The sequence below is a fragment of the Aethalodelphis obliquidens genome, unplaced genomic scaffold (assembly GCF_003676395.1).
Source record: "Aethalodelphis obliquidens isolate GAN/ISIS:26980383/991018 unplaced genomic scaffold, ASM367639v1 scaffold89, whole genome shotgun sequence".
Lineage (NCBI taxonomy): Eukaryota > Metazoa > Chordata > Mammalia > Artiodactyla > Delphinidae > Aethalodelphis > Aethalodelphis obliquidens.
The window spans coordinates 4,404,652-4,418,013 of record NW_020838033.1 but is presented as its reverse complement, the minus strand read 5'-3'; the positions used below and the strand labels follow the sequence as shown (position 1 = coordinate 4,418,013).

At 49.6% G+C, this 13,362-nt stretch overlaps 1 protein-coding gene across 1 annotated transcript; it reads left to right on the top strand.

Annotated features, from left to right (window-relative positions):
* The first annotated feature begins 354 nt into the window (after positions 1–354).
* On the top strand, positions 355–12,944 carry GSDMB (gasdermin B). The gene is given in 9 exon segments (XM_027094446.1): positions 355–2,130; positions 5,470–5,647; positions 7,371–7,644; positions 8,291–8,375; positions 10,328–10,349; positions 11,080–11,432; positions 11,775–11,856; positions 12,217–12,289; positions 12,725–12,944. Coding segments are annotated over 9 exon segments (1,482 nt in total). The 5' UTR covers positions 355–1,859; the 3' UTR covers positions 12,869–12,944.
* Positions 12,945–13,362: the final 418 nt, after the last annotated feature.

The window sequence follows — 13,362 nt, the reverse complement described above, 5'->3', positions numbered from 1 at the left end:
CCAGGGAGGAGGTCAGTTCAGCAACGGCTTCATGTAGAAGGCAGAGCCCCAAGGGGTGCCCAGTCCTTTCCTCTGAATTCCTGCCCTGTTTCACTTCTCTTCCTTGCCTTGGAGGGCTGCATCTCCTCCTGGCCTTTGTGTCTTCAGAGGAATCTTCCTGCTTCCTTCTCCCCACCATAAGCATGAGTGGGAGGGAATAGGACTTCCTGAGGCTCACATGGCCAGGAGAGGGAGGAGTCTTTACAGCGCGTTCAGTGCAGTGTCATCTGTGTATATCTATCATCTGTGTATATCTGTCATCTGTGTATATCTGTCATCTGTGTATATCTGTCATCTGTATATCTGTCATCTGTGTATATCTGTCACCTGTGTATATCTATCATCTGTGTATATCATCTGTGTATGTCTATCATCTATCTCCCACCTGCTCCCTGGGTCCAGGAGGAGGGAAGGGTTGGTTTCTTACCTTTGGCCTGTCTGCCTCCACCCCAGCTATAATGTGGCTTATCTAAACGCCTGAGAGGTGGGGCACTTAGCTTTCCAGTTTTTTTTGTTTTTTTTGTTATTTTTTCAATTCCCTTTTTATAATTTCCTGAGACACAGTGGCCAGGAACTGTGCAGAGATCTTACACAGAGGGGACTCTTTCAACCTCCATTTTTGGTGAGTAGCTGAGGACAAAAAAAGAGGGTGGCCCCTGAGATGGACTGTGGGCCCTGGGCACAGCCTTTCCATATACCCAGATGAATTCCTAGGTGGGGAGTGAGTGGAGAGTTGGCCACCATGATGGGGGCAGGGGCAGAGAAGGGAGCATGGGTGAGTAGGTGCCTGGGCTAGCCAGAAGGGACTTAGGGGAAGGCGGCCAGGAAGACTGTGAGGGGTGATCTGGCCTCAGGAGGGTGACAGAGGAGCCTGAAGAAAGGGAAGGAGATGCGGAATGATTGATGGAAGGGGAAAGAGTAAGAAGGATTTGGAGGAAAGAGAGCCCGAAGGGTCCAACGTGGTGGGGACACAAGAGCTGCTGCTGAACAGAAATGGGGGAGGAGCAGCTGTGTCAGGCTGGCCCCGTGGTGGGCCCGTGGAGCGTCCCGCAGGGCAGGCAAGATGGAGACAACAGTAGACCAGGAGAGGGTGAAGGGGAGAGTGGGTGGAGGGAGATGCCCCAGGCGGGGTTTTGGGATTCATTTTATTTTACCAAGTATAAGGGGACCCTTCAGAAGTTGACCAGAAACTGAGGAGACAGGACTTGGGGGCGGGGGGCTGTCCAGAGCACCTAGCTCCCAGCCACTCTTGAGTACAAAGGTAGAGCACTACTTTTTCTCTTTTGTTTCCTTCTGAGGCCAGTTTATGACCATCTCACTGGGAAATGGTTGGTAGGGGCAACATCCAACTGCCTTGCAGAACAGGAAAGGGGGGGTGGCCCAGGGGTCAGAGCGAAGCGAGTCATCTGTTGGGGTTGGTAATGTGAGGTCCGGCAGTCATGCCCCTCATCTCTTCCTGGGTCCTCTTCATCAGCACTGGTGAGGGTCTGGCTGGGGATGGTGAGCCTACCTTCCCACCCATCAGGCCCCTCTGAGCAAGGGGCAACTCTGCTGTGGGAGATGCAGAAAACAGATCTCGCTTTCCTTCTGGGCAATCACCACTCCAGCTTTCCTCCAGAAAGTTTCCACAAGGGGCAGAGGAGAATCCAGCATTTGTGATGGCCATCCCACCTTAGTGTGTAGTGACCACCACACCTTCTGGAAACAGGGAAGGCAAACCGTTCTGGTTGGCCTAGAACTTTTGGATCTTTCTTGACCCCAAGCTGCCAAAGGTAGAAGATTTAAAAACCTGAACTAATATTTCCCTCCCCCAAACTGCAATGGGCTTCCTTTTCCCAGTTGGTCCAGGCACCATGCTCGCGGTATTTGAGAAAATTGCAAGAGCTGTGGTCCAACACGTGGACGCTGGTGGGGATATGATCGCTGTCAGAAGCCTCATTGATGCTGACAGATTCCACTGCTTCTATCTGGTGAAGGAGAGGAGACGTTTCTTTGGATACCAATACGATAAGAGAGACCTCACCCTGTAGGACATCCTGGAGATGGACAAGGGTGAAGGGCTGTTTGATAAGCTGGTTCCTGGGCTCCAAGGTCCGTATGAGGTGGGTGAGAGACTTTGTCTACGCCTACGCTACCCCACTGTCAACACCCCATTGCTATCAATGAGGTCAGCCAGTCAAAAGAGGAACCGTGGTATTTGTATGTACACGTCCATACACCTCAATTAAAGAAATGTACAGGAGAGCTGCATGGGGAGAAGGGAATAGGGGAAATGGAAATTTATTTTTATTGGAAACTCTTCTTTAATAGTCGTCTTTCCTATTTTTTTCCTTTGTAAATAATTCGCTTTTAAATTAGCTGAGGTCTTCTCATGTGTTTATAATGTTTATCATTTAAATGGATAATTAAATGGAGGCAGTTAGCTTAGTGGTTAGGAAAGGACTCAGGCTTTAGAACTGGGGGCATCTGCCTTCGAAACCTGGCTCTGCCACACTTACCAGCTGGGTGACCTCTGGACAAGTGGTTTCATCTAAGTGTGTTTCCTCATCTGTCAACTCAAGAAGACTGTTGCAAGAATCAAAAGAGATAAATTACATAAATCATTTACCACAGTGCATGCAAGAAGGAGCATTCAATAAAAGTTCGCCTCAATCATTCTACTGGTGGCAGTTATTATTGTTATCCCTTCCTGTTCCTGGACATCATGGCTGAATGGGAAGTTGCTGGTGAGCAGAGCTCCCTTAAGGGCTCAAAGGCCTTAGTAGAGAAGTCTGTTCCATCCCCCTGCTTCCAAGCTCAGCGACTCCTGGGGTTTCTTGGGTTTCAGAAGCCCCAGGATAGGTGTTGATGAACCCTCACTTGGAGACGTATTGCAGCATCTCACGCCTCATGGTGAGGAGTTTTACAGCTCCGACATCTCTGCCAAAGCCCATTTGGGTCTCACCAAGAGATGGAAGAGAATTCTAACAACACCACTGTATAGTTTTAGAGCACCTGCCACGTGCCTGGTACTGCTGTTATGTGACCAAGAGCAGTGCACAGAATGCTCTGAGGTGGTGGGCTTTTCCACAAGTGGGGTTTAAGTAAGCAAGGGGACTTTAGGAAATTTTCAGATTAGTATTTTTCAAAGACTGAGTCAATTCTCTGAAACGAGAATTGCCAAGAGTCAAATTTACTAAAAGCTAATTCTCAAAAAAAAAAAAAAAAAAAGACAAGTTCACTGGAAACAGAAGAAAACTTTAAAGCAGGACTAGAATGTTTTGCAATGATCATCTTACTCCCCAGGGGGCAGGGGCAAGTTTAATTATGGAAAAAAAAATTTGACTGAGTCAGTTAACTTGCTTTAAGGGAAAGTCTATCTGTTTGCATAAAAAAATTCAGAGGGAGAGATGAAACCAAACTAAAAAAGTCCTTAAGAATGAGGTGAACTGGTCATTTAAATTGATTTTCAGCAACTTGGCCTGCTCCCTTTTCAAACAGATTATTATTTTTTTAACTAGATGGTGTACATCTTTTTTTTTTTTTTAATTAACTAAAGTCCATACTTTATTCAGATTTCCTTGGTTTTTATCTAGTGTCCCATTTCTGTTCCAGGATCCCATCCAGGACATCATGTTACATGTAGTTGTCACGTCTCCTTTGGCTCCTCTTTGACTTGCCTTGTTTTTGATGGCCTTGACATTTTTTTTTTTTTTGTGGTACGCAGGGCTCTCACTGTTGTGGCCTCTCCCGTTGCAGGGCACAGGCTCCGGACGCGCAGGCTCAGCGGCCATGGCTCACGGGCCCAGCCGCTCCGCGGCATGTGGGATCCTCCCGGACCGGGGCACGAACCCGTGTCCCCTGCATCGGCAGGCGAACTCTCAACCACTGCGCCACCAGGGAAGCCGCCTTGACAGTTTTGAGCAGTAGTGGTCAGGCATATTGTAGGACACCCCTCTGATTGGAATTTGTCTGATTTTTTTCTTATGGATAGACCTAGGTAATGGGTTTGGGGGAGGAAGACTGCAGAGGTAAAGTGCTGTCCCCATCACATCATATCAAGGTTATGTACTATCAACATGACTTATCACTGTTGATGTTGACCTTGGTCAGCTGGCTGAGGTACTGCCTGTCAGGTTTCTCCACTGTCAAGTTACTCTTTCCCCCTGCCCCTCCTCCACAATGTTTTATTGATTGGTTGATTGATGGCTGCACCGTGTGGCTTGCAGGATCTTAGTTCCCTGACCCAAGGATTGAACCCATGCCCCCTGCAGTGGAAGCCCAGAGTCCTAACAACTGGACCGCCAGGGAATTCCCCCATACTGTATTCTTTGTGTGCATAAGGTTTGATTTTTTCTTTCTCTCTGATAAAGTACCCACGAACTTTTACGTTACTCAGGAAACAATTGGGCCCTGAGACATTAGCGTCCCACACACAGGACTGATTTCAGGCACTATTTCTAGGTCTGTCATATTTCCACCAGTTTCAAAATGCATTTCTTCTCTGTAAATCTGGCCCTGCCCCCCAAATCCAGCAGTAGAAGTTCTCCCTGCTCTGTAGGCTCAGAACTGGGAGGTCTGAGAGAAGGGCACTCAGCCTGGCAGCATCTCCACATATGCTCCACTAACTCCAGGGCAGCAACTGACTTGGAGTCCACGCCCTTATGCAAGGCCTTATGCAAGGCTGGTCAGAGTCCACTTGGGTGGGCAACTTTCCAGACTTGCCTCACTTTACACATGCACAGTGCACACAAACACAGAGACTGAACTCTGCTTAACTTTTATTTCCCAAAGGTCAGGGCCTCCTAATTCTTTCACTTTACTTTTCCTTGTCTCATTTCAGCCTCTCAAATAGTTATATAGGACTAGCTCACATTTACTGAACATTTAGTATGTGTGCCAGGCACTTTGTTAAGTGCTTAACTGCATTAGTTTATTAATTTCCTCAAGCACGGGAAGTAGGTACTATTAATATTTCTCCTTCTATAGAGACTTCCCTGGTGGTGCAGTGGTTAAGACAACGAGCTTCCATTGCAGGGGTCATGGGTTCGATCCCTGGTCGGGGAACTAAGGTCCCACATGCCGCAGGCCGTAGCCAAAAAAAAAAAAAATTCTCCTTCTATAGATGAGGAAACAGATTCAGAGGTGATGTGACTTATCCAAGGTCATTTGGTAAGAAGGTGGCAGAGTGGGCTCCAGGCATGATGACTTCTGGTGAGAACAGCATTGGCTGGAGAGCCACAACTGGAAGAATTCCTCAGAAGGGAAGGGGATCGTGGAGGGGAGCCCAGGACGGGGTGCACCAGGGAGGATTTTCTAGAGAGAGATCTTTTTTTTCTTTTTTTTTTAGCATCTTTATTGGGGTATAATTGCTTTACAATGGTGTGTTTGTTTCTAGAGAGAGATCTTTTGGGGTCAGCCTCAATGTGACGTTTACCTTTCTCTTTCCAGGTCAAAAGGTTAAGTCCCAAGTTATGGACAGCGTAGACTCAAAGGGAAGTTTGACAGTGAAATTACCCAAAGAAAAAACACTTGACGTGGGAATAACATTCTCCAGGTCCCCAGAGCAGGGCATCGAGTTATCAAAGACCTGGATACTCCAGAAATTCCTGGATTCCCTTAAGAACAAGTGAGGCTGGTTGCGGGCAGCAAGGGGGAGGGAGGGAGAGAGGGAGAAGCCCATTTTGGGCACCAAGGGCATCTGAGGTGGGGGGCCCCTGGCTGGTGCAGCCTCCCACTCCCTACTCCCAGCTCTCCCCATCCCACTCCTTCGCTCAAGCATGCCCTCCTCTTCTCCACCCTCAGGAAGCCTTCTCATTCTTCCAGGATCAGCCTCCAGGAGCCCTTCTTCTGAGGTCCTCAATTCACTCATTTCCCTGCTGTGTTTTGTGCCTGTTTCACTCTGCCTTGCGGCAAGCCAGTGGTTTCCATGTTCCCTCCCCTCACTGCACTCAGAACAACTTGTGACCGGGGACTGACTTTACTAACCTCTCTGTTTATCCCCAGCACATGGTAAGTACTTGGTAAGAGAGCTGAAGTGAAGCCCAATGAAATCAAAGCACCCCCGTCGAACATTTCCTGCACAGGAAGTACCACCGGCCCACCCCACCAGGGTGGCACCAATCAAGTGCCACAGAAGTTCTGATAGCTGAGGGCATGGTCCTTCCAAGGGACTTAGAGGGATATCACCAGCCTTCCTCCTCGACAGTCATGTTGTGGTCGGTATTGGTGTCTTCTTCCCTAGCTGCAATTGTTGGAAAGTGTGGATAGGTCGGGGGAAGGGGCCCCACCACTCTGCTGGGCTAGCCCTCCCTGAGCACGGTGGATGCCTTTTGTTTTTCCTTTTTAATTAAAAACTGAAAGCCTTGCAGTGAAATTGTACTGGTCCTTTGATCTACCCCTACCCACCATGGTATTGCTGGGGAGGGGGCTTCTGCAGTTTTTCTGAGGGAACTCCATTTTTCTAGCATGCCTGTTGTTTCTAGAGTGAAGCTATGTGGAATGTGTAAGTAGAGTTGTGTGTTGGGGGGGTAGGTAGAGGAAGATCTGCTCAGGCAAGGATGTAGGACTTTCTTGGGGGTCTTTTGGTTGCAAATACCAGAAGTTCCATCAGGTAGGGAGGGAGGGAGGTTTATACATGTATTTATATCTGGCTGCTTGGGGTCTCAGTTGCGGCATGCATGCGGGATCTAATTCCCTGACCAGGGATTGAACCCGGGCCCCCTGCATTGGGAGCATGGAGTCTTAACTGCTGGACCACCAGGGAAGTCCCCCATCAGGCTGTTTTAAGTCACCAAATGAATTTCTTTATGGAATCAGAGATGCCTTATGGACCCCCAAGGGTGGACAATTCAACCAGGCCCCAGAGACCAGTGCAGGGAGCTGGAGCCCCTTCTCAGAGAATGGGGTATTGTGGACTGGGCAGATACCTATCTCAGTGCCATGGGAAGGGCACAAGCTTTGGACTCATACAGACTGGGGTTTGTATCCCAGTTATACACTTATTAGCTGTGTGAACTTGGACCATTCACAACCTGTCTCTAAGCCTCAATTTCGTCATATGAAAAGTGGATGCAATCCTGCCTACATCATAGCGGGGCGGTGAGGGTTAAATGAAATGACGTGTGAAGTACCTCACAGCGCTGGTACACTGTAATCTTCCAGAAATGCTAGCGGGTTCCCTTCCCATTTGCACCCCGTTCCCGCCCACAGTGGGTAAAGTGAACTGGGACAGGGGTGCTGTGGTCTTCCGGCCTCAGAGGCACTTAATCTCAAATAGAAACGAGCTGCTGGAGAGGGACAAATGTCCCTGGGAGGTGGGGCCCCTCTCATTCCCCCTTTACTCCCTCCAGAAAGCTGAAGAGGAAACTGACCCCTATGTTCCAATCAATCCAGGCAATGAGAGAAGACCTTTATCTAGTGACGGAAACTCTGAAGACAACAAAGACTGTAATCCTGAAAAGTGAAAAGCAATATATTTTTTGGGACCCGATGAAATGTTTTGGCCTCCGATATGAACACAAGATTAGGATCCTGGGAGGTGGGAACTGTGGGAGAGCCAGCTCGGCTCACCCACTGCAGGTCGGGGGCTGCCAGCCCAGCCGCCGTACTCTTCAGCTCTTCCTTTAGACCTCTCTGAGCAGTCTTGCCTGCTCCTTGGCCTTCTTACGACTTTTCTTCTTGCCCCAAGAAAGTCTGTGTGGCATCACTCAGCCTCTCCCCTGTTACTCTCTAGTGGTGCTCTGTCTTCATTTGCTTCATAGCGCTTCCCACGGTTCATAGTTACACGGGTGTTTTTTGCTTGTTCATTGTCTTCCTCCCTTTCCAGGAGGCAGGAGGACAGGAGCCACGATGCCTGGAACAAAACGGGCATGTTTTGTCCTCTATAATTTTTTTTTTTTTGGCCACGCCACGCGGCTTGCAGGATCTTAGTTCTCTGACCAGGGATCGAACCCGGGCCCCTGGCAGTGAAAGCGCCAGGTCCTAACCACTGGATGGCCAGGGAATTCCCCATAAATATTTGTTGAATGAAGTGGAAACAACATGAGTTTTGGGGTCAGATGCCCGTTCAAATTTCAGCTCTACTGCTGTGAAACGGGCTCATCTGCTGACCCTCTCAGAGCCTCGGTTCTCTCATCTGTAAAATGAGAGCCTCGGTTCTCTCATCTGTAAAATGAGGATAAAAATTACCTCCCAGGATTGTTTGGGAGATCAGGCAAGATAACTATGTCAAGCACTTAGGGATCAATCAACCTGAGCTCCTTTTTCCTAGCACCAAACGGAAGTGAGCATCACCCCTCAGAAGGTCCTGGGCTATCGAGTAAAGCAGCTAGTCTTCCCCAACGCAGAAAGTATGGGTAAGCAAGGCCTGGTGGGGCGGGGTGGATGGGGGAGCCTGAACACATGAGTAGGGTGGGGGTTGATTCAGCTGGGATCTGTGTCAGCCTGGAGGGGCCCTGGTGAGCTGGAAGGTGGGGGGAAGTTCCAGGGAATGAGAAGAAGGGTGATGAAGGGTCCTTGCTCAGACACCACTGACCCAGGGTTTGCCCCAGCATGACACTAATTCTTCCCTTAACTCCCATCTCTCTCCCAGTATTTTTTTTTCTGTTGGAGGGCAGGGTGGGAAGGTTGGGGAGAAAGAGGACCTTACAGAGAGAGAACTGAGCTTTCTTTTTTAAAATCAATTTTTTATTTTTTAATTTAATTTTTAAAATTATTTTTGGCTGCATTGGGTCTTCATTGCTGCACGCGGGCCCTCTCTAGTTGCTGAGAGCGGGGGCTGCTCTTCGTTGCGGTGCGTGAGCTTCTTATTACAGAGCACAGGCTCTAGGCCTGGGGGCCCCAGTAGTTGTGGCTCGTGGCTCTAGAGCGCAGGCTCAGTAGTTGTGGTGCACGGGGCTTAGTTGCTCTGCGGCAGGTGGGATCCTCCCAGACCAGTGTTACGAACCCGTGTCCCTTGCATTGGCAGGTGGATTCTTAACCACTGTGCCACAAAGGAAGTCCCAGAACGGAGCTTTTTGATAACTGGTCTTTCTCTCTTTCTCTTTTTACAAACTGGTTTAGGTATTAGGTTTTCTCGGGCAGAAAAGAAAAATCCTTTCCAGAAGGTGAGTGAGCTTATGGGCCTCCTGTTCATCATTCCAGAATGGGCAAGGATACTATTTTTAAAAAGAGGATAACAAATGGCCTGGGATTATAGAGTTCTTAGTGCTAAGAATGTAATAGGATGCACCCAGGTGGGAACTGTGGTAAGGGCAGGAGAAAACTCTGCCTGTTGGAGAAGTAGGTTGGATTGCATGTTGACCTAGGGTTTCCAGGCTCCGCCAACTTTGGCTTGCTCTGTGCAGGTCAGTGTGCTGGATCCTGGGCTCACAGCCCTTACTGAAGGGTTACTGGCCTAGGAAGCACACCTGAATTGTCTGGCCAGTTCTCACACAATAGCACTAGCACTGAAAGGAGCACTGGACTAGGAGTCAGACGGTCTCAGGGCCTAGTCCTGGCTCTGCCACTCACTAGCTCTACAGCCTCCTGAGCCATGGTTATGCTGACGTTAAAATGAACTAGGGGGCTTCCCTGGTGGCGCAGTGGTTGAGAGTCTGCCTGCCAATGCAAGGGACACGGGTTCGTGCCCTGGTCTGGGAAGATCCCACATGCCGCGGAGCGGCTGGGCCCGTGAGCTGTGGCCGCTGAGCCTGCACATTCGGAGCCTGTGCTCTGCGGTGGGAGAGGCCACAGCAGTGAGAGGCCCACGTACCGCAAAAAAAAAAAAGAACTAGGATTAGACCAGGAGATCCCTATGATTCTGAATGTGGCTTCCTCTGGAATTTCAGAGTCTTTCCCTGAATCCAATAAGGGTTGTTACTGCCTAAAAGGCCTTGTGAAGGAGTAGAGAGAAGTCTAGATGGAGCAGAAAATTCAAGAAAAATTTCTGGAAGTTGTAGAAGTTGCAGTTTCAGTCCTGGCAAGGTCTTGCTAGCTCAAAAGAGACTACAGTGCCATAACAGAGGAGTCAGGGGGTAGATTCCAGTTCCTGCCCTGATCCAGATTTGCTGAGCGGCCCTCTCTGGGCTTCCATTTCTCCTTCAATCATCCAGGCATAATCCTATGCCTGCCTATCTCTGAGGGTGTAGGAAGGGGTCTGTAAATATAGTGCTTTGTCATTTACACACAATGATGAGGATGCAGGCTCCCTGGCATGGGCAGTGAGGGCTCAGAGTCCAGAATTGAAAACTTCCACCACTGGGACAAGAAGGTCCACAGGTGGGTGGAGGTGACCTGAAAACTCTCTGAGATTATTCTTCCTCTGCAGAGAAAGATGGCGGTTCATCTTGGTTAGGTAAGGATGGAAGCCAGCTGTGTTCAGGGTAGCTGCACTCCTCACTCTTGAGCCCTCTGCCCTCAAGAAGTGCAGCTCAGGTGGGGCAGCTGAGTGTGTGTGAGTGTGTGTGCATATGTGTGTGTGGCAGTGGAGCTTGTTGGGAGGAGAAGGGTAGGACAGTGCCCAAAGCAGGTTTCAACTTCAGTCTGGAGAGTGCATCTGTCTCCTCTAAACACAGTGATTCTCATGGGTTGTAGACATCACCTGGGGGGAACTTTAAAAGTAGTGATACCTGAGTCCCACCTCTAGAAATTCTGACTTAAGTGATCTGGGGGTGTGGCCTGGTCTGGGCATCGGGTCTGGGCACTCCCCAGGGGATTCTCATGCACAGTCAAGGCTGAGAACCACTGCTCTAACTTCCTCTAAATCCTCACTACTCCTGCTGGGGCCTAAAGCTTGCACTTTGAATGGAAAGGACAACATAAGCTTTGATTTCCTGCAGATTGAGAAGAATTGGGGGTTGGTATAAGACTGAGGGTGAGTTGGGGAGGTGGAAGTGGGGTCAGCGGGAGGCAATGCTGGTGGGCGTCTGGGAAGAAGGATGTTTTAACAGGAAAAGACTAGAAGAAGGGAATATACAGAGAGGTGATCTCCAGAAGAAAGATAGATAAAGAATGGCGTCTGGGGGGCCTTGGTAATGGAGATTGCTAGGCTGGGTGGGTGGGGTTCTTAATTTCTGCCTCTACTGGGAAGTCCTTGAGTTTGGAGGATTTCCCAAGCGTGAAGGAGAGGATGCAGGACATGGTGCGAGTCCTCCAGAATCCGACTGAGGAGCGAAAAGAGGTGCTAAGCTGCTTCACCAAGTGCCTCAGCAAGGATGAAGAGCTGCAGGATCTAGAGCGAAGAATAAGAGGCCCAAGGAAGAACTGGGGCAGAGAGAGGGAGGAGCCAGTGGGGAGACAACCTGCTATAATGGGACTGGGCTTATCTCCCCCATCTCCTGGTCCTAGGTGTCTGAGGTCCGGCGCTCCAGGGAGCTACAGATGGAAGGCCCAGCAGGTTCTGTCATGCAGCCTTTTTAACGCTGCTGGGATCTTTTTTTTTTTTTGAAACAATGAATTTTATTTTTTTTATACAGCGGTTTCTTATTGGTTATCTACTTTATACATATTAGTGTATACATGTCAATCCCGATCTCCCAATTCATCCCCCCCCCCCCCTTTCCCCCCTTGTTTTCCATCTGTTTGTTCTCTACATCTGTGTCTCGATTTCTGCCTTGCAAACAGGTTCATCTGTACCATTTTTCTAGATTCCACATTTATGCGTTAATATACGATATTTGTTTTTCTCTTTCTGACTTACTTCACTCTGTATGACAGTCTCTAGGTCTATCCACGTCTCTACAAATGACCCAATTTCGTTCCTTTTTATGGCTGAGTAATATTCCATTGTATATACGCTGCTGGGATCTTGATAGAGGAGCACACAGAAGCCATTTCAGATTTCTTGGATGACTTGATGGGTGAGGAGGGGTTTGGATGTAAGCTGGTGTGGAGGAAATGCTGAGCAGAGGGGCCTGTGGGGAATCAAATCTTGGGAGGAAGCGGGTATACACTGCCTTTTACATTTTGTGAGGCATAGAACTTCACACTTCAGACACTAGCCATCTTTCCCAGGCCAGGGATTGAGGTACAGCCTCCTCTTCCCCTACGACCTCCTGCAGGCTAAGAGGAAAGCAGGAGCCCTTTGGAAGACCCTCCATCTAGCACTCCTGGGGGCTCTCTGGAACTTCTGATGCTTGTCCCAGCTCTCACCAGACAGTGAAGCCCCGTCCCACTATGTGCCTCGCCTCTCCACCAGCCACCCTCCTTTTTGCCCCCTGAGCTGTCTGAGGAGGGGCAGCTTGTAGCTGAGGCCCTAGTTAAGGGGACCCTGCCCCTTTTGAAGGACAAGGTAAGACAGCCTGGGCTGAGGGCCCAGGTCCTAGTGGAAGTGAATGCCCGTGCTCTCAAGGATCCAGAAGTCCCAGTGACCAGTCCCTTCCTACTTCATAGTCCTCTGCCAGCTGTCTATGCAGCTGGTTTGTGGCAATTCCCCGGATATATAGTTCCCAGGACAATTTAGGATGGCCTTTTAGGCTCTGTTGCTTGCCTATGGGCAAGAAAGGGGGTTGGAAAACTGTTAGTCCCAGGAGGGCAGTTGGCCCCATCTTCACTGATCAGCAGCGCCTGTCACTATGTTGAGAGTTTGAGGGTCTCCAGGCAAGAGCACCGTGGTGGATTGCTACGTCTGCCATGGGCTCAGGATTAAGGAGGGCGGCCAAATATTTGCCATTTCTGGCATATTTCCTTGTTTCTAGATTTTACAGTCTGGTGGGTTTCCTTCCAGGTGGAGCCTATCCTGGAGCAGAACCAGGGTGAGCAGCCCCGTGACGTGGGCTGTGACCCTGAGGCACGGACTCTCTGTGCCCTCTACGCTGTTGTCTCCATCCTGCTGCAGCTGGGTGAGAATTCTACCTCTGTGTCTTCCTAATACCATGTCAGCTCTTTTTTAAAAAATAACTTTATTTATTATTTATTTTTGGCTACGTTGGGTCTTCGTTGCTGTGTGCGGGCTTTCTTTAGTTGGGGCGAGTGGGGGCTACCCTTCGTTGCGGTGCGCGAGCTTCTCACTGCGGTGGCTTCTCTTGTTGTGAAGCATGGGCTCTAGACGTGCAGGCTTCAGTAGTTGTGGCACACGGGCTCAGTAGTTGTGGCTCACGGGCTCTAGGGCGCAGGCTCAGTAGTTGTGGCGCACGGGCTTAGTTGCTCTGTGGCATGTGGGATCTTTCCAGACCAGGGCTCGAACCCGTGTCCCCTGCATTGGCAGGCGGATTCTTAACCACTGCGCCACCAGGGAAGTCCCTCCTGTCAGCTCTTTAAGCATTTTCCCCACAAGCCTCTGGGTGCTCCCCTCCCCAGTCCATTCTCACCATCCCTATTCCCAATCACCAGAATGATGTCTTTAAAACAAGCCGCTATTTTTTT